Source organism: Phaethon aethereus (genome assembly GCF_964289735.1).
Source record: "Phaethon aethereus genome assembly, chromosome: 2".
NCBI classification, from domain to species: Eukaryota; Metazoa; Chordata; class Aves; order Phaethontiformes; family Phaethontidae; genus Phaethon; species Phaethon aethereus.
The window spans coordinates 75,390,728-75,412,860 of NC_138582.1; the positions used below are offsets into that span (position 1 = coordinate 75,390,728).

The 22,133-nt window shown below is 39.5% G+C and overlaps 1 protein-coding gene across 3 annotated transcripts in view; it reads right to left on the minus strand.

The window, feature by feature from the left end:
• The window catches only part of FHOD3 (formin homology 2 domain containing 3), a gene marked incomplete at its 3' end in the record, with an annotated part of 418,667 nt that overhangs the window by 28,563 nt on the left and 367,971 nt on the right, over positions 1–22,133 (minus strand). For all 3 annotated transcript variants that reach the window (XM_081996647.1, XM_081996646.1, XM_081996645.1), the window contains 4 exons: positions 17,777–17,959; positions 12,596–12,715; positions 11,967–12,128; positions 210–400 (listed from right to left, as the gene is read on the minus strand). In XM_081996647.1, the coding sequence (XP_081852773.1) occupies positions 210–400; positions 11,967–12,128; positions 12,596–12,715; positions 17,777–17,959 (656 nt within the window). The remainder of the gene's footprint in view (positions 1–209; positions 401–11,966; positions 12,129–12,595; positions 12,716–17,776; positions 17,960–22,133) is intronic.

Genomic DNA, 22,133 nt, shown 5'->3' on the forward strand with positions numbered 1-22,133 from the left:
TTCTTTTCGTCAGAAATACAGAAGCTTTATGGAGCAGGGATCTTTCTTAAATGGCATCTATAACAAAGTATGCACCACATACATCCTGTTAACATTACTTGCTGGAATGCAGATGAAACTTATTAAAAACATATTTATGACATCGTAATTTATAATTTTAGCAAGTCATTTATCGTCAAGATATTGCAGTCACCAATCTAATTCTGTACCTGTTAATTATTCTTCTATGAACAATCTTCAGGATTATGATTCTTTCTGCACAGTCTTTAAGGAACTCGGACATTTTTTGCTTTAGAGTTGGCTTCATTTCATGCTTTGCTATAGCCTTAAGATGATCCCATGATGCTTTGCACCGTCTTTCCATTTGACACAAGTTTTCCTGGAGTTGTTCGAAGTCAACCTGAAAAAAACATCAAAAGAAAACAAAATGTAACGCTTTAATTGGAAACACTGCGGTAGTATCCTTGGATATCTGAACAATGCAATTTATGTATAAGAAAGGGTCAGTGTGGTGGCAGCACAACATTAATTCACATTATCAATTATTCCTAAATAAGTAGTATTACTAGTACTACTAGTTTTGGTCTTGGAGAACTAACACCTAAAGAAGGGACAATAAAATATTGTGATGTGTTTTCTCCCTTGCTAGTAACTTCAAGGCTGCACCAAGCAACTGCATGACTCCGTTATTTCTGAGGTAATACAAAACTTTTTCTTAATCCTTTTCTCTACTACTCACAGCTTTTTATACCCTGCTTACTGCTCACTATTGTACCCAGCCAACACTTCTCCAATTTAGGAAGCACTTGGACCTACTCCCTAGCCATGCACTGACTTGTTAATAGATGATCTACTTCTAATCACAAAACTCACGGGCTGGAATTTTTTGAAGTTCTATTGAAAGTAAGTGTTACTTAGTGACCTCAGCACTAACTTTCATCCCTTGATATATAGTACGAATTTGTTGGCTTGTAACAAGATCATACAATGGCTTTGAAAGCCTCTCAACACAGTTAAAATAAATGACTCCGTCCTACAGTAACATTCATCAAGACAGAGGCCAACACATTCCACAGAAGGTGAGAGAGAGCTTCTCCTTTACTCATCAACTAAAAAAGGTGTTCAAACTGCAATGCTCTACAGAAGACATTCAGGATGTGTTGCTAACAACTGGACAAAGTGCATCAATGACCCAGCCACAGGACACAACAGATGAAAAAAGTAAAGCTACCCAACATATTCTTGAATTCTGAAGAAAGGAAAAATTTCTTTTAAAATAACACTTCACAGTTCAGATGAACTCAAGCTATATAATACAGATTTAGCTCACAGATTCTAAACACGTCAGTGTTTGGGATGTTACAGTCTGGTACTCCAGTTAATTCCTTAATGCTAAATGAAAACCAGTGTCAGAGACAGGATTTAGTTCATTCTTTTTAGCTGTGCACAGCACCCACTGCTGAGACCTATACTGAGGATAGCCATAAGAAATGCATTATTATTAAAAAGCTTCTGGTATTGATTTGATTTGTTTTTGCTGTGATTTATAAAGTGATGAATTTTTCCTCTTCACAAGGAAATAAAAACATCCTTTGATCCATTCTGCTATTCAGAAAAGCCCTGCAGGCGGAGCAGCTGTGGGGTTTTTGTTTTCCTTATATCCATATCAATGCATATGTTAAAAAAAAAAAAAAAAGTCCTTTCCAGGTCAGTATTTTCACTGTTGATGATAAACACATTGCTGCTTTCCATAGATGGTGTATCTAAAACACACATGGGGAAAAATACTAGCATTCCTAGTAAGAAAAAAAAAGCCAAAAGGAGATATTTCTACGTCTGACTAGTAAGAATTATCCAACCTGGTCGGGGAAGTCTCTCAGCCCCTGCAGCAGAGAAATTTAACATTATGACGTTTTATGACAGCTTCCACTGGAAACAGAATGAGTTTTAATCTATCAAAAGGCTCTGAGGTTCAAGCCTGTAGGGGCTCAAGAGACATCTCTGGAGAACAGCATATCTGCAGGGAAAAGATGCAGACAATTCCCTGCCTCCCTGAAGTCTGCCAACAGCCAGTGCATTCACAAGAGTGGGCAGCTTCAGTGGGGACAGGGGATGGCAGGTCTGGCTAAGGCATGCATGGGAATTTTTTGAGCACAAACAAAAATTCAGATCTCTGGGGAAATCCTAAGGAGACCCCAGCAAGGAGAACACCACCTGAGCTCCCTTGGAGTAAACCTCTGGGGAGCACAGGTGGCTCTGCTCCAGCAGAAGTTGTAACTCCTGGAAGGAGTAAAGCAGGGAAATCAAATAGGATAATGTGCCTGCAAATTCCCCACAGGCCAACTATCCTGTGCCCGCAAGAATGTAACAAACCCTCATGAAATCTAAAATCTTCTGGCTGCCAGCTCTCCAGCGTTTGGTCACATGTTTGTGGACAGGGAGGAATACACTTACAGAAAAATATCCACGTGTGAAATATTAAAACTAAAAATTTTTCAGAGACCACCAGGTATTCCACCTGGTATTTCATGAAGTGCTATTTCACCAGTGCAAATTTTGCAGGCAGACACAGAATCTATTGCATTTCAGTCTGCTCTAGGTCTTAAATACAAGGAGCTAAGTGAAGCTTCTTCACATGCGATATACATGCAACAGCCCTTTCGTCTTTGCAAGGTGTAGAAACTGCCTCCCAACAGAGCACCAGGTAACAAAGCACCAGTAACAAAGCTAAGTCTTCAGATCTTTCTAAAAAACCCAAGCAACCAAAGAAAAAACCTAGCATTTATCAGCCCACTGACAAGATTTTTCCTACTAAATCTTGCAGAAATGAGATTTTAAATGTTCAGGTTGGATCGTCTCAAAAGGAAAATTCTGAAGTTAAAAATATTTGGACTCTCCTACCAAATGTATCAAAACATTTGATAGTTTGCAGCTTTAGAGTACTACATGCATGGCATTCCAAACCACAGAAAACTTGCTCCCCCCCACCCTGTTTGCTTTTTCTTCTAACAGCAATAGCACTAATGTGATGCTTTCTGGTGGGAAACAGTGTAATGTGACAAGCACAGTCAGCCTCACTGTATCTCCCCCCTCCTTAATTTATATACCTTGCCCTCATGTTTCCTCTGCCATCCCATTTGTTAATTCAGCGCTCATGTTCAGATAAGAAATTAGCTATAAACCTCTTAGCCCAGTAAAGCCAAAGATGCATTGACCACTGATCTTCTAACGGGACTCTCCTGTAATTGCAGACACTTGCATACAGGATCCAGGTGATGTTTTTTTCCAGGCTAGTGGAATATAATAGCCAGTTTGCATGCCAGCAATTAGTGTATCTTCAGCATATGTATCAACTCTCACACAGACTGGCTTTCCATGGCTATCTGAAATAGCAGTATGTATTTTTAACTGATAAAATACATGAAAATCCCGCTGAAGTATATGCTCTTATTCTGCAAACTCTTAGTTTTCTAAGCCTTGCAATGCATTGGAATATTAACCAAGACAGACAGCTACTAATTCCCTTAATTATGAGCACCAGATTCCACTGAAAAGCAGGATCCTAAGGAATTTGACATTCTCAGATCCTCTTCTCTCTTCACTATGAAGCCAAACGCATCACGGACCTAAAGAATCTTTTATAGTATTCTGAGCAGCAGCAGTCCGATGACTGTGTGGCCAACAAGCCCCTCCATTTCATGCACATCTCCATCGTAAAACAGCAGGTACTTGCATCAATAAAAAATGTAAGTAAAATAAAAATGTGTCTGAAAAGCAAAAATTTAACCTCACTTTAACTGAGGTAACCAGCCACGAAAGACAAGCACAGTGGTCCAAACCTAGATCTAATATTTGTGCACAAATGTTTAAAAGCAGTCATATTGTTCATCAATATCCCTGTAATTTCCTTTTTTTTCGTAATTTTTGCTGTTATTTTTGTTCTGTTTAGGATATCTTCTAACACTGAAAGTGTTATATACAAATGTAACAGTGAAAATGATGATAAATATGATCCCCCAACTTCATGTTCCTATCAGGAGAACAAGAACTTGTGTGGAGTAATAATGACAATTATTCAATCTAATATGCATAAAGGAAACATGAAAAGACATACATAATAACATACTACCTCCCTGCCAGTCCACACAGCATTCCCAAGGGAGCACAGATTGCACCTTTTTATTTACATGTTTATTTCCAACACTTCACTAAAAGAATTAATCATGCATAATGGTAAAAGGACATGATTTTTTTTTGTTCTTTCTTTCTTGAAAGGAAAGATGCACCAATTCCACCAATTCTTGCCTGCAGCTGGAAGGTCATGCTGGGACTAAGAAGGAATTCAGATGAGTTGTGGCTCCAGGAAACCTCAGCATAGGAGGTGCTCGGACAAGAACTGCTGTGGCATTACTTTGTAACTATGCTCCAGTGAATAAAAGGGAGAAGTAATCCCAAGTGGTCATTATAGCTTTCTCCCTGGATAGCAGCGTAAGGATGCTATGTCTGGCCCCAGGATTTGGAGGAAGGTGGAAACATACTCTTCCTCCTCAGTACATATATGTGCAAAAGACATGCAGCTTGCTGATCCTGCTTCCTGTTACCTTCTGCTACAACTTTAAAAATAAATCTCTTTTTTTACCCTCAGGCAAAAGAATGAGTGATCTTAGGATGTTATGCAAAATAAAAATGTCTTTTTTTTCAGACACTATATAACGTTTATTTTCATTTGTAAACCAATTTAAAAAAAGCAACTTTCTAAATGCTCCTGGGATATATTTGATATGTTCCTTCTTTCTCCTGCCAGGTTCTTCTCCATTCACAATCACACTAGCTGAAAAATATTCAGAACTATTTGTTATTTATCTGTGAAATCTCTTGCCAGGCCCACTGTTCAGTTTTCTGAGAAGTGCCTTTGCAGACACTGTTGCATCGGCATGGAGTAGCTGGAGACAGTCTATCCAAAGAGGATTTAAAGACTAGTTTACATGACACAAGCCCTGAGGTCAGCCTCATTCAGGCAACCATTGCCGTAAGTCACTAATGGGAAACTTTAAAAATAAAAATCAAAATCTATTTTTCAATTTAATGCACCACCACATTTTGCACAAATGACACTCAGACCAAGAATAAAACCTTCCAACCACATGCCAGCAATGCCAGCACTCGTTTTAATCCCTTCATATTGTTATTTATTGCTTGCTACCATAGTAACAGATGACTTTGCCATAAACCACAACACAAAAAAGAATTCTATCAAGTTTCTCACTTTACTAGGCTGAGAATTCAATATCGCACGATACACCTACTGCCCAAATGACTTGTGTTATCGCCGGTTTTCACCTGACTCAAAAACTAGCACCTATATCAAATGGCTCAGCATTCCTTGCCCATTCAGGTTCCATGAACATGGGTCCTTCAAAAGGCCTATTTTTGTCAAGTTCAGCTCCATGCCATACCTCAAATGTCACCTGCTGCGTATACAAGTTTAAAACTTTCTAATTCATGAAATACTAGACCATGCCCCAATCATCCAGGCAGGACACATATCAGGGAGCCTTTCTGGTCTTTGGGTTGGGGTGTTATTTATCTGTGTGGCCACAAATACCTCATGGCAACACAGGAACTGGACTCCTATTACTTGCTGGGAGAGAGAGGAAGGATTGCTTTGAGGTCACACTGGGAATCAAATGCATTGGCTCAAACCTAAAGTGCCTTCTGCTATATAGTCCCTAGGGCAGCATATACAATCCCAGGTATGCTTTGCCATGCACAGCAAACAACTGTAGTCGCTGTGAGATAACAAGTTATTTTTCTTCAGCATTCCCTCCACTGGGATGTGCTTTACACTCACGATTCAGCTAAATCTCCTCTAGTCTCTGGGCTAAGCTCCCCTGCTACTGAGAGTACAAAACAGTCCTAAAACCAAAGATGCTGCACCTGATTACACTCACGTTTTTTGCCTCCTGTATTTACATTCAGCTGTTGAACAGGGTCAAAAATATCACAACTGGATTGAAGCAAAAAAACTCCCAAACAAATAAATGAAGGGCAACTGGTGAAGCTGAGGTTTCTGCTTAACAAGCACTTCTTTTCAAAATCACTGTAAATTATCCAATTTTGTTCTGGAGGCCTGTGAATACCTTGTTATGTAGCCTCAGTATCATTGTATAAGTTTTCTATTGCTTGATACTATATTTGTTGTTTATTGCTACAGCTTGTTTCTTTTAGTGGTGAACATATCAAATCCAGATATTTTCTAAGGAAGACCTGGATCTCTGCATTTTTATCCTACCCACAAGGCACATTAAATAGCAGATTGATGCTTTCACAATGACAAATGTTGCCTTAAATTCACAATAAAATGACAACTATTTTATCGCATGTCATAGATATATATAAGGGCGGACAAAATCTTTCTCCTTCAAAGTTCAAGACAGTTTCTGCAGCAGACCACAGCCCAATCTGAGCTGTTTACAATTTAGGGTCAGAGCGTTCGTTCTCACGTTATTACAGGGATGCGTCCTGGCAGGGAACACGAAATCATCCTCTTTTCCTGAGCTGGTTCAGTGCCAAAGGAAATTCTGAGAATTGCTCCTTGCAAACACGCTGTCAACCGAGTGCAGCGACCTTCTGTGGCGCACGTTCAAAACTCTGTCTCCTCCACAGTATTTCCACACTGGCTTGCTTCACCAAATGTCACAAGAATTATCCCAAGACCAATGTTAGTCCGACTTGCACGCTGTTGGTCACACATTTTAAGCAAAGTAGATGCCAGCTCCCAAAAGCAAGCAAAATATAAAGGAGGTTCTGTCCAGACATTTCTAATTCTAGGGTAAGGGGTGGCATCCTGCCAAAATAATTTGGGAAATGAGAACACCTGAATCAATCCCCTAATTAAAAATTAAAGGACAGAGGTGCTTACTGAGGTATGAACAGGTAGGTCTACCCAATTATATACACATCTCCACTGCATTTTAGTTCCTCAGGCAATCTACAATAAACACACTAATATAGGACCTTTTTGCAGATGCTGTCTGACAGTTCCCACCGTCTGGGATGAAGAGGAGCGACACCAGTAAGCCGTGACATCGGTCACTTCGGTTGGTCTTACAGCACCTGTGACACTGCTTGCAGTCATTTGACGTGCGGCGTTATTGCGACACCACAGTGCTGTCAGGCACATCTGCCAACCTTCATTGGCTGTCTTTCGGACAAAACCTTGAAGTTTCATTTGCCACTGAAGCTGCTTCCCCCTCGCCCCAGTCTGCCTGGCAAACCAGCGGGATCTGCCTTACCCTGCCCTGTCTTCACCTTTGCTCCCGCCAGCCCGAGCCGGGAACCGGGGCAGCTGCAGCAGTTGGCACCGCAAGGAACGATATAACCATAAGCAACCTCGCATCCCCCAACCCCCTTTTTCCACGGAAAAATAATTTGACTTCTGGCATTTATTTTTGTTTGAAATAACGTAGGGAAAGCATACTTGAATGATAATTGCACACAAATACTTCTCGTCAAGTGAGACAAGAGAAACCCCACTGAAGCAGCGCAGGAGGCAGCGTGATCTTCCCTACGTTTTTTTCTTTTCTCCTTTCTCTGCGTTCCGGCATATTGAGCTGAAGCTACAGCACGCCAGAACGGCGCTTCTGGTTCAGCCATCTCCCTTCTCCCCATGCCTCCCCACCAAGTCCCTCGGAGGGCAGCTGCAGGCTTCCTTCTGCCCTGCGTATGTCCTCATCTCATCCTAAGTTCATTCCTACCGGCAGCCCTTGCCCCCAGCCCTGCATTGTGAACATTTCCTAGTGCTTACTTTTAAAAGCTGCCTGCTGCTCCATTGCTTGGTATCCGCAACTAATCCGAGTGTCTTGTTGCAGGGGTTAAAAAACAGCAAGAAGTTTGGCATCTTGTAAATAAATTAAAATTAGGAGGAGAAAAGGACAATTACTGGTTTACTCTACGGAGCTGGCCAGCTTTCAGATGCATGGGGAAAAACATTTATAGGGTTGAGAGAGAAGATGAACGTTTTTAATAAGAACATATACACTAACAGTGACGATGCTAGTGCTGATGCAACCCCTCCTTGCCATGCTGGTAAGAAAACTTCTAGGAATAATACTGAGTTTAACAGCAGAAATCTGGGGGTCTGCTTCAGTATTAGGTACATCAGTTCTGGTACAACTCCAGTGAAAAAACAACTTAAAATTTGTTCAAAAAAAAAGAGAAAAATTAAAAAAAAGGCAAGTGCTTTTTATCACGGTACACTGCACAACCAGTGCCCTGCATGATCTTATATATTTTAATACAATTATGAATACTTTTATTTATGTAGAGTTCTATTTTTTGGTCATCCTTTCACATGTGTCTGCTTTTTTTGCCATTTATGACTTCAGTCCTTCAACAAAAAGCCACAAGTTTTGCAGTAACTATACCATTTTCTTTCTGGTCTTTCTAACTCTCTTTCTGGTGAGGCAGCCTGTATTCTTTTTTTTTTTTTCATAAACTCAGGCTCAGGAAATTCTCATATGATGTGCATCTCAGGGGAAAGGGCATCTCTGTTTATCTACAGGATGGAAATTGTTTAGCCTTTGTGGTTTCTGAAAGATGTTTGTAGACAAAATGGAGCTCAAAATACAGCCTAATCCACAATGAAATATTAGTTCTCCTTTCCTGTCAGCTTTCCTAAACCAAGATTTCGCCTCGTCTCTGAACATTCCCTTGAAGAGGGCAGCTTGGATGGCTTCCACGTCCTAACTCTTTGATTTGTGGCAGCTAAGATCAAGTGGGAATAGAGCTTGTTACAGTAATCCATCAGTGGTATAACACATGCAGGAACATCCCAAGGAGGGAGACCTTGGGCGTCACGGGGAAGGTTAAGGCTATAATTTCTCTTAATGTGATTTTGTCTGGTCTTTTCAGAATTTCATCCGCTTTGGGCAGGGCCACTAGATCAGCAAACCACAGACTGAAAGACTGTGCTCAATTTTGTACGCTTCTAGACCTAAAAATTTTTTATAAGTGACAGCATTAGGTTAAGCTTTCTTCCACTTTCTAAGACTGAAAAACAGAAGTAGAACATTCACTTGAGAGTACACCATACATGGTCGTGTGGATTTTGGAAAGCAAGGGCTCTTCTCTTTTATGGTAATTTTCATTTTAGTGATTAACTTGGTCCTAATCAAAAAGAAGTGAAATAACTTCTTAATAAAGAGAAGAAGCAGGAAATGAGAAACCAATATACCTTATATACCAATATACCTCTTACCAATGTTAAGAGATAAAGAATTACTGAAAGAAAAAAAAAATACAAAAATTAAAACCTTCGAAACTTAAGAAACCAACCTTAGTAAAGGCAATAAAACAGAGCCTAAACATAGGTTGTACAAGAGGAAAATTAGAAAAAGAGAGATAGAATCCAAAGAGAGAATATCTAAGGTTATAAAACAAAAGCCACAAATTCCTTTATGGTATCAAAAAAAAAAAAAGAAAATATGTAGGATGTCCTGGATCACTGTAGATGAAAGAAATGGGAAAGAAAAGTTAGGGAAGGGAAGAAAGATGACTTCTTTTCATCCAACCTCAAAACAGAGGATGTTGGGAAGAAACCTATTCTGGTACCTGCTTTTATTTTGCTATTTTTTAATAGATGTGGACCAACAGCAAGGTTTGAATACTTGCTACCAAAGACAAATATGTTGGAAGAGGATGATACCTTACAAAGCAGTAAAACAAGCAGAAGAGAATTCTGACAGCAATTACAATAAAGAAATTGAGCCGCTGGCTAAAATGAGTATGCTTTCACTACACTTAGTAACTTAAAGAATCAGAGGATAGCAAAAGTTTCACCTATCTTTACCAAAGCAGCAAGTTGATTCAGGAGACTGTAGAGCTCCAAGCTTTATTATTATACCTGGTAACCTGGCTGAAGGGATGAATTCAGGAAATTAAATACATAAAAATAATCACTAGATTCTGAATATGTTTATAAAATAGTGGACAGATAAAAGCAAGTAAAGAAAACTAGACTTTCAAAATCATTACAAGAGCCTCATGGGAGGCCACCTATGAAGCGTGAGGTTAAAAGAGCAGAAGAAAAGAAGGAATACATATTGATTCTCATCTGATGACAGGGTTAACAGCAGGTGTCTCATGGTTTGTACTTTGTATTTCAAAATTATCTGCAAACGAGGAAGCACACCAAGAGGGTAAAATCTGCAGATGGCAAGAAATTATTCAGATTAGTCCTGATTAAAGATTATTAGGGGTTTGAGAGACAAGCAGTAAATCTGCTTCAGTGGATCATAGTCATCAATGTAGATGGCAATGAAGTGCACGCTGCAGGCAATATTGGGCTCCTTTGTGCATCAGGCTCTGTTCTGAATTGCCTGGTCAGCTCAGGAGACTGCCTGGATGTCCTTGTGAACTGCCCAAAGACAACTGGTGTCAAAAGGACAGCAATCATCAAAAAACCATAAAGAAAACCTCAGGACATCTAACAAAAGATAGCACAAGCAGAACGGACAAACATATAACCATGTAACATTTATAAGGAGAACCTGGAATACTGTGTTTGCTATTGTTTAACCCATTCTAAAAGGTAAGATGGAGGACAAGTGTGGAAATGGTCTTAAAAAAAAATTATGTAGAAGGCTTATTCGAGACTTAGACAAGGATCTGAGCAGCCTAGTTTAATTTGGTCTTGTACTGAAGAAGGTGATGGACCAGATGACTTTCAGAGGTCCTTTCCAACCTAAGTTATTCTATGAAATAGAGAGATAAAAAAAGTTTTGACTGTTCAATATATTCAGACAGTAAATCCTGAAATTGGCAAATTCAATAGCAGACAAAATTAGAATATGAATTCATTATCACAAGAACTACGCTAGGAGCCAAAATAAGATTTGATTTTTGCAGGTTTTTAAAAAATTGTATCATACAGGGTCGCCCCCCCCAATATCCAAACAAGGTGGCTTTTGGCAAAGAAATCACTCCTCCATTTGATGCATATAATGTTATGGCTCATGAACTAAAATTTTTCTAGGAGAGATCTTCCTCCTTTGAAGCTTCTTGTGCTCTCCTCTCAAGCAGCGGGTATTGGCCACTGAATCAAGACAGTGGACGAGATGGATACTAGTATTATCTGCTGTAATTATTTCCATTTTCACATGACACATGACTTCAGACCAGAATTTTCATGTTTGTTATCTCCTGATGATATTCTGTCCTGTTTATTCCATTAATCAATTAATGTACTGTTTTTAAGGGTCATCCATGAAATCTCACACTCTGAGAGCTCCAAGAGTGAGGTTACTGTGTTTCTATCATGCCTGCTAGCAGCACTAATAAATAATCTACATACCAAATGGACATTGACCAGACCTATGCATTAGTCAAGGGATTACCACTTTTTACAAAGAGGTGCTGCCACAAGTTTCCTTTATTTCTATTTATCTTCCCTAACTCCTAATCATCAAAATTATTGTCAGGAGGAGGACATAAAAGGAGTTAAATAAATCATTTCCAGGACACTTTCATTCTGGAAACAATTCTATTACCAAAAAAGTTCATTCCTTTTATTGCCCTTAAAATACTATCAGGCATCTCCCTTAAAGAAGAGATTCCCCCAAATTGCAGAATAAATATATTTGAAGATACTGGTCAAATAAAGTTTCAACCTGAAAACAGTTCCTAATAGTTATATACATTGGTAATGTATGTAACATTGAAATGGCTGTCATAACATGGTTGCCTATTAGTTCATTGATGAGGAAACCACCTGACAGACAGAGATAAAGCTCAGAAGAGAGAGTACTGGCATCTTCGAAATTCAGTGGGAATAACACAATGAATCCACGTTCATAAAAAGTCCTGTGACCAGGGAGGAACAAAATCAAAGAATAAAATAAAATCTTAAATAATTCACTTTTAAGAGGGTTTTTTAAAACATACATATATTCACTCCCTAGACATACCTTGGCAGACCTAGTGATGGCCCCGATCTCTGAATAAAGATCAGTGCTGTCTGGGAACTTTTCCACCACCATAGTGCAGACGTGGTGCAGGAGGGACTGCTTGTGCACTGTGTCCTTTACTTCTGGAACCTTCTCGAGGTAGCTCAACTCAAAAGCTTTGGCCTGTAAGGGCGAAAAAAGAGAAGAAATAAAAAATAAAAATAAAACTGTCTACTTCTTCCCATGCAGTTTAATAGACAAAAATGGTTACCAAGTACGAGCAGAGGAGAAAGAAGAATGCTACAAGAGAAGAAGCTTATTGCTTTTAATTGTTTTTAACTTGCTGAAGAGTAGGCCTGAAATCAGTCCATCTGCAGCGAAATAACTCATGACACAGTTCTCTCAATTTGAATGGGGAGCATCAACACTAAACTCAAGGGAGTTACACTGGAAGAGTGCTTAGCTCCACATTTCCTTCAGGTTATGCTGAAAGAGGCAAAGAGCACCCTGACACACAAAAAAGTAGGTCCTGTTTTCTAAATTACTTTTCTGATACAAAAGAAAAACTGGATTTCAACTGTCATAATGGTTTTGACTTCTGTTTTTTAAAGGAAAAAACTGCAGGGCAAATGCTGGGACATCAGGCTTACGTTGGTTCCGTTCAGAAAGTTCCCAATGGCTAGTAAAGTAGACAGGATAAATCCCAAAGTTTTATTGTGCTCCAGTTGGTCCATTCCTTCCTTCAGGTCTAGAAGTGGTTCTGCAACTTCCTGCCATGAGAATAGAAACAAGAAAGTGAAGGCTGCAGTTGGCTCTAGATGCTTTAAGTTTTTGATTCTGTGGTTTAGATTAATTACTGCAAAAAGTTCCTGAACTGGCATCTATGCAGAGTGCAAACTGGCCATGTGTGCTGGCTTTCTTCCATGTTGCAGCTAATAAATCACATGCAAGGACAGCAAAAAACCCCCATAAAATACTTTCCTAATGTTGCTTCTTTATGTATGCAATAGCTTTACTTGTCCTGGGGATTATTCTGTGATTCCAAACAGGAGACAGAGAATCAGAGAAGGGGCTGCTGCATTTGACTTAGATGCATCAACATCCCCCTGCCCCGACTGATAAAAAAGTGCTTCTTATATCTATTTTTTCTAATCTTTGAAAAACAAACAAAAAAAAGTTACAACCCTGGCTGACTTGACATTTGCAGCCTGACCCTAAAGCTTTCTTCAAATGATGGCCACCTCTTGAGTTTTAGATATGGTTTTGTGCTTGTGTGACTTTAAAAATGAAAAAAACCCAACAAACCCACTGTAAACATCAAGCTTTACAAGTGTTCTCATTTTAATCGTTTAACTTAATGCATCTTCCATCCACACATGCTATCTGAGTATAGGTATGTAAACTGATAAGGCTTGAAAACATAAATTCTGTTCCATTACCTCGGGAAATGAACCACACCAGAGAGTTCAAAGGAAGAGAGCAAGGGTAACTGAGTTGATGGAGCTTATTTCTATGTCTTTGTGTGAGGCCCAGGATTATTTATTTTGTATGCACAGTAACAGTTCTCATTGTTTCTATCTCCAAATGCCATCCTCAGCATCTGTGAGCAGCATTCTTTTGCCAAATTATTACACTTTTTAGGAGCCAAGAAACCAAAATTAAGCTGTTATTTTAGACCGAGAGGCAAAATAGCTGAGAACTTTACTTTCTTGGAGAAATACAATGGTCATTCAACAATTGTAGTGATATTTTACTATATATAGGAGCACAAGGGTGAAGGAAACATACATTTACAGTCACTACAGAACAACTAATCTCTTGAAAAGAAAATAATATGGCAAAATTGAGACAAATTAAGAGATGGTATAGTGAGCCAAGTAATTTATACATCAGAGGAGAGGTGCTAAGTAATCCAAGACTTTATCAAGTTAAACTAAAATCAATAAACTGCTGCACAGAATTCTTTGAATTGCTTTAAAGTCAGGGTTGATTTAGTTTGTCTTGCTGCATCATGGGGATGAATCAACTGCTCTGCAGCTGCTGTAAACACAGGCTTTTCAACTATTTTTCTTGTATCAATTTGCAACCTGCTAAAAAATTCCTAAAAGGCTAATTTAAAACATTCTGAAGGTGAATAAAAAGGTAGGATGAAAGGCTTCCAAAGCAGGCCATACTGTAGCCCTTTATTTAGCTATTTACATGCAAGTTATCCAAGCTTAGACTTTCTTGCATATAGTACACATTTATAATTACTCTTTATTTTTTATCTTATTGTAGCATTAAAAAGCAATAAAAAAGAGTGTGCTAGATACCACATAGATATCACATGAAATACCCATTCTTGCTTCCTATAAAACTTACCTTCTACCTAAAGAGGGCAGGTACATAATGCAGACCTACCTCATATCGTTAGATACCAAATATCCTTATTTACCATGTTTTTATTTTATATATTTTTATATGTGTGCAATGAATCCAATGGTCCTGTGACAGGGATGATGTAGCACACATTCTGTACAGTTGATCTGGCATATGCCTTGTTACCAACCTGCAACACTAGTAATAAGTTTAGCTTATTGCACCTATACAAGTTCACCTGCATGCTTTGCTGGGAGGGGTAAAAACTTGGTTGGGATGGGTACTTTGAGATGACCAAAATGTAATTTGCCATATTTGCATTTAATCAAAATGGACCTGCATAAGTATCGTACCCTTTTAAAGCAACAGAAAGTATCAGGATCATATGGTAAAACTTAAAAAGCTCCGATGCACTTAAAACCTGCAGACAGTTTAAGCATCACTCAAAAGTACAATCTTTTTGAATGCTTATTTCTCGAGCACACTGTCTCCGGGGAGACTGGAGTCGGGAGTAATCTTTCTGCTCAGAAGAGAAACTGAAGCAAGCCCTTTTCTTTAGCAGCTCTACTTTTCTCATTCTACACCTATAAATGAATACATAGTATTCACTTATGATCATTTAAAGTTGCCAGCAATTAGGATATATTTGCCCACATTGACCTTAAGAAAAAAACCAAAAACCTGATTTAGGACAACTAAAGATTCTATTGCTCTTCCTAAGACCTTTGAAATCCCTTTGAGATCATGAAATTTGACAGCATCTGCATCATAAATAGTTCAGCACAAAGAACTAGTAGTAACACAGTGTAATTTTCAGAGCAATCAGAAGTCTGAAAATGAAGATTTAAAATGGAAACTCCACCTCTTCTGCCTTTAAGATACAATACCAAAAGAAAGGTGAGAAAAATTATTGTTCCACTAACGACCGTCAGTAGGCATACAGTACCTCAGATACATGTTAACATTTCAAAACAGTATACCCATTCTCAAACTGATCATTTGGAAAGCGTTTTCCTTTTTTATTTTTTGTAAAGAGCAAAGAATGAGTATTCATTCATCCAGTTCAGCCCCTCACAGTCTGAGGCTGCTCCCTACAAATGCACCCTGACTCGCTTTAGTTAATTAAATTCAGTCCAAGAAAGATTACTTCCTTCATTGTGCCTGGAAAGCTTTTCTACAAACATGAACCCTTTTCTTGAACAATTCATGCTGTTTTTTTCTCACTTAACCCTTTTCTTGAACCCTTTTCTTGAACCCTTTTCTTTCACATTGTCAGAGATGGAGCTAAGACCTACTTAGGCAAATCTCTGTTCTCGGCTGATTAGCAAAAGAGTCCCATGAATGAGAACCCCAGCCTCACATCAACAAATCAGGTATTTCACACTGTTGATATCATGGGCCATCTAAAACCTCCAGCCTCATGGAAATAATAGTAAGGTTCATTTATTTCTTACATAAAATATATGTGTGACTCGATAAATAATATGAGTGCATTCTGAACTGTTATGAATTTTCCTAGGTTTAAAACAAACTTAAAAAAAATCAAGCTAATGCTGGACAAAAAAAATGACAAAAACTGTGGAGGTAAGTGATTTGGCACCTAAGTTTCATGAAGGTTTTGCCCATTTGCAGAGGGACTTCTGCAAAAACACAGTTTCAAGAACAGAAGAATGTTAGCAGGTCATGGGATTCTTTTATTATCATAATCATATGCTCATGGTACCTTATCTTAGTCTAAATAATGCTTATATTTATTCGTCATCTGGAACTTAAACTCAGACTTCAACCTTCTGTTACTGGAGAGACCCAACTCCTCGCTCTCTCTTGTACCTCTGATGTCTGATCCCGTATCTTCCTCTTCACCCAACTAAGACCCAAGCTACCCGTCATATCTATGCTTGTCTGCTAGGCTTCTTATCACATGCTCCTCTTATCAGAGTTATCATGTGTTATTTTCTCTATCATTTTATGGTAAGTACTGTACTTAGGCCTATCTACCTTTCAACAGGGATAGAAATATTGATCCTATCTTCACTCCAACTATTGTTTCTTTGAGTAATTTAGGTATTTGAGACATTTTATACTAGCATCCATTCTACATGGATTTTAGCTCTCAATTCATTAACTTTGTGGCATAAACATTATAGTATAAGCAACAGGAAAACTATCAGAATTTATTTAGCTTTTAGCAGTGCTTCAGATGTTACTTTTTGATTGAGAGGAAGCTAGAAATTCTAAGTATAACCATAGATTAACAGCTAGAGCTAACTCAGCTTACATGACAGGAAGAATTTAACCTTATAGTAACTTCAAAGCAGAATAAATAACCGTACCTGAGTAAAAAAAACCCCAGAACCCAAAAACTGGCAAGAAAGTATTCATACCAGATACAAGTATTTTATGTTTTACAAGTCAGAAATGTAAATGTCTAAGACAAAACCTCACAATTAAAAAATCCTGAATATTAGTGCGATTGCATTTCCTAAAATCTAAGAAAATTAAGCAGAGGCTGAGTAATCTTGACAGTATCATCTGCAAATCAATCCACTGTTGTATAACTTGTTAAATAACCATGGCTAGGTAAACATAGGGCATTTTCAGAAGCATGTCCCACTTCTCAGAATCTGTATCACACAAAGTTATACTGATTTTTTTAATATACACATATGTGCACAGATACACACACAAAATTAATATATACAGGAGAGAGCTGCTTGAAGAGCAATGCATGGGGTATTCACCAGAAGTGTGCAGAAGAAGGTTCCTGTGCTGAGATTCCTGAAAGAGCTTGTGAAAGTCAGCAAGTAGCTGAAATCACCTACGCAGTTACATTCTGTGTCACCTATGCGCGGAAGTTATACATTGTCCTTTTTAAATTTTCGGCTATGATTCATCATTCATGACAGACAACCCAATTACAATGTTCTCTGAATAAATGCCACCCATGAAGAAGGTGGTAACAACTGTCTGTGACTGAACTGAACAGAACACCCCTGAAAGATGTCTTCTCTTTTGTTTATAACTTTGAAAGGGAGTTATAAACAAAAGCAAACTTTCAAGGATGGTGTTCTCCTTAGTTCAAATGGATGTAAGATCAATACTTGTCATACGATGTAAGGCTGAATACTGTAGTCCTCATTCACCCTTAATCCAAAGAAAGATTCTTACTGCTCTGAAGTAAGAATTTCCTGAATAACAACACCTGGAGAAGATGTAGTAAGGATTTAGCCCTCCTCTTTGTTTCAATATCATTACTGCCTAATTAGAGGAAGGAAGACATAATCTCTAATTTTCTTTTATAGAAGGAACAGATTATGAAGGATCATTTTAGCTGTTTCCTGGCTGGCCACTGAAACAAAAGCGACCCATTTACCATTTCCTCAAAATACACGCTCATATAATAACAATGTCAGGGTAAGATTAAGTAAAGCCTCGGAAGAGTCTCCACCCCTGTCTCCCCGCTTTCCTCTCACCTTTTCCACTATCTCGTAGTCCATTTTGAAAGCCCAGAGCTGGAGCCTGGCAGAGAGTTCGCTGATGGAGGAGAGGGTGAGAAGGAACTGCTCGGCGCTGCCCAGGGGGACATCGGGGTTCGCCAGCTGCGCCTCTTGGATCTTCTGCTTCTCCTCCTCGGTTGGGATCATGGTCAGGATTTTCTGCAAAGGGAGATAAAAGGCAGGCGTCAGCGGCGGGGCTGAGAGGCGCGCACGGGATGGGCATTGGGTGATTTCACAGCAAGTCCCCGGCTGGTAAATTAGGACAGCACTGTAGTAACCAAGAACTCACCCATTGCACAAGAAAGCAAAACAAGGCCTGCATCTCAACATCTGCAGTTTGTTGAAAAACACAGCTGTATTAAACCACTTTTTTTTAAAATTTGTGCTCAGTAGCGATGATTAATCATGGGATGAAACACTGAAGGAGACACATGGGAGACTGGTTACGACTGCTCTCCTCAGCTTTCATATTTTTAAATCAAAACTGGCCACCTTTCTGCAAATTACATAGGGAAGCGAGGGTAGAATGAGTGAAATCTTTTGGCCTGTGATTTACAGCAGGTCAGATTAGACAGCAGGTCCCTTTTAGCCTCAACACCTATGAATCTTCCAGTGCACTTGTAGGTATACAGGAATAACTTGAGAACTCCTGCCCCTTGCTGTTCTTATAATTTATTATTTTTTGTTAAGTCTGTTTTGGTTTTTATGAAACATGACAACTATTGCAGCTTATCAGGTCACTCCCAAAAATTTCACCCGAACTGAGGACAACTTCCCAAGGAACATGCATTGAATTTAAAGTTGTATTTTGCATTGCATAACTTATGGGCTTTTTCCCTTTTGATCTGAAAAGTCTAAAATATCAGTGAAAAAGGATCTCAATAATTTCAGTTACTGCTGTCAGTATGGCTGAAAACATTTATATTTTTCCTTTAATTCTTGCATTTTACATGCCTGTTCACATGTGGCATCTTTTCTTCTCAAAGTATTTCTCTCTAAGGTATTGCTTCTTAATTAGTTTTTAATATAATAAATGCATTTTAAAATGAAAAAGAAAAGCAAGACAACATAAAGGCATCAGATAAGTTGAGGTCTTTATCCTGCTGATCAAGGCCTTGTTAAGAAAAAGCAGTAGATCTTCAACACAACTTATGTTTATTCATCTGAGGAATGACATGTTTTTGCTGTAGCCTTCTATAATGATAGAGCCTGTTTTGGAGGGGAGGAGAGGGTAATAAAAACACAGCCAAAGAGCTATCAGACCTGCCAATCCAAACTACAGCCTTGTTCCAGCGCTGGACATAGCCAATTCATCAAAGTAGCACAACTACCCCCGTCCAGTACTGATAATTCATCTGGCTCCTTGTATAGCACTGGAGCTAAGCGTGGAGAGCAAGGGACTTTTTCTGGTCAATCAGGCAAAGAACAAGAGTTAAGCAAGCAAATAATGTTCAATTTCTTGAACTGGGACTTATTTAATTTCAGCCACAGCATTTGTATTGCTGTCCATCTTCTTATGCTGACTTCCATAAACATAAATAAAGAAGCATTTCTTCCTGTTGATGTTGGCTCTGCCTTTCAGCTTAAAAAAAAAAAAAAAAGCCTCCTTGCTTGGACACTGCAAGCTTCTACCTTAATAAATTGATATCCTAAGGAAAAAAAAAGAGGAGGGAAATCCCTCAATACACTGTGGTGCTTTCCCTTCCCCTGTCAATGACTATTTGGAAAATATTCTGATGTATACCTGTTCCAACTGATAGCATTTGTGTACTGATTTTGAGATGTGCTATCCATCCATCCACTCACACACGCTGAAATCTGTAACTTAGGTTGTACCTAACATCAAACTAGAGATTTATAAGTAGCTGCTTCAGGGCATTTCTCAGTGCTTAACCAATACTCATCTAAAAAAAAAAGGCAGACCGAGTCTGAAACTCGTAAGAAGAGATGTTTTGCAGAGTGTCCTTTGAAGAAGTCAGGCCTCCTAGTGCCTAGTCCTCTCTTCAACAACAACAAGAAGCCAACACCCTCTCCACTGAGCCAGGGCAGCTTGCAAACGGGATCATCTGAACACCCATACATGGAGAGTTTAGCAGTAGCCGTGTGATGGATGTAAAAACGCTTCTGATGTATTTTTGAAGGCTAACACTTCAGCAGTATCCTAAATTGCCTCCTACAAATAACTAGGGCTTTTGGCAGCGACCCAGGGATCCCACAAGTATTTTGTGGTGGTGCAGGGCCCTCACTCCAGAGATTCTGCACTGCTATTGGGCATTTTAAAGAGAGCAACGAAACAGTAAGCTTCATTTCCAAAGGGACTCTCCTCCTCCTTGAGCTTTATGTAAACACTGCAAGCCCGACAACACTGACAAAAAGCATTCGAGCCCACGTACTGCCAGGCTGCTGCGTTGTGCACCCACCGGCGCACGTGGAACGAACGCCGAGCGAAGGAGCCTGCACTCGCGGTGCCAGCTGCCAGGGATCACCCCTGCTGCGGAAAGTCCTGCCTCGGTGGGACCGGAGCTGCTGGCAGGTCTCACACCATCCAGGGTGCAACTGCCCCCATAACGGCGGCTTACTCATCCGCACTTCCAACCTGCTTGGGCAAATAATTCTGATCCTGCTGGTCATCATCCTTGGTGTGCCTCCGAGCAAGTGGTAAAATGCTCCTATTCTTCATGTCCACTCTCTGACTAATTTGAGCCATTTGTTCAGCGCTGGAAACCGATGAGTACACCATCTGCCAGGTTGTTATTTTTTTTTTATTATTATTATTATTTTAAGCAGCACTGACAGTAAAAGTAGCATAAAAACACAACAGAGCAGAAGGTTACTGCCACTTGATGTGACCACTAAATCACAAATAGCTTTGACTCTAATCGTTAGTTCCTATCGCTCTCCCGAGTATGGCACTCTTTGGGTCGATTAAAGAAGAACTGATTATCAACAAACCCTATGCTCATACCCTCTAAAACGTGTGATACACATATTTCACCTCCACGCGTACTCACGCAACTGTGTGGGCCAGAGACTAACATTCTGAGGAAAACCAGTGCACAAATCTTTTCATGGAGAAAAAGGAAGTCATTTTTGGCGATCCTGTTCGCATGAGATAACGGATCCTAATTATCCTGCTCCTGGACTACTGGACCCAGCCACTTGCTTGAACTTCGAGCGAAAGGATCAAACTGTTTATTTCCTGGACTCAGCCATCCTGATGTATGATCTCCAAACACGTCTAAGAGGAAAGCCTTACAAGGCTCCCAGGCCAAAATTTAGAAGCCCCATATGCCTGAGGGTTACCAGCCTCAGTGTGGGACACAAGGAAGCAACGAACCAGAGACTGCGAATAGCCCGGAGCCTCTGCAGAAATTAGGTGCTTAAGTTACCCCTTTCAAGAGATAATGGGGCTTCTCAGTGATGATGAGGATGCAGGGGTGCCTTGACTTTCATATTTGGTTTCAAGCTGATTTTACCAGGCAAATGGGAGTCTGAAAAAAATTAGTAAACTAAGTATCTGGTTGTCATTGGGTGAAAAGCTTTCTGTGGCTTGAGGCCCACAAAACTGTAAGCTGCATAACCAAATACACATTAATGGGTATTTCATCGGATATTTGACAGGCCTCAGCAGAGAATTCAGCTCCAAGAAGGCTCTCACACTTCAGCCTTCCAGGCAGGTATTAGTGAGGCACATCAGTGGTTTGCATTACCTGCAGAAACTCTAACAAAATATAAAAGCATATGAAGGTCAGGACTCCACAGTAAGTGAAGCCGGCCGCAGTAATTTTATTTCAAGTCTTCCAAAAATGATCCAATTCTGAGAAGGGAACTACATCTAAAATGCTGACAGTCATTTCTGTAAATCGGGAACTGAGAGCTGCTGCCTCTGTCAGACGGCTCTACTTCTTCAGCTCTCTACTGCAATACATGAATGTGCCATTGCTGGTCACAGAAACTGGAGAAGATGTTTTGGTTTGCTGCAAGGAGCGAAAGCGTAGGTTTTTTTTATTTAGATGAAGTCTGAAACTCATTAGGGCGGCGATACGCTGACCGTGGGCATATGGCCAACAAGGCACCATTGAGTCCGTTTTCTCTTCTGTCTAGACTTGTGAAAAGAGGTGTCCTTCCAGGTCACGCGAGCTAGCGTAATTTGAAACATCCCATCACACTTTTTCAAAGCATTAGCTAAACAAACTGGAAACTGCAAATGCCAAGGTACCGCAGCAGCTATCAGAACAAAAACTTAAATACCTTGATGTTTCCAAAAATCAAATTTTGGTTTTTGTTTATACAGGTCACCATCTGACTTTTTATACACCAGACTTTAATTTCT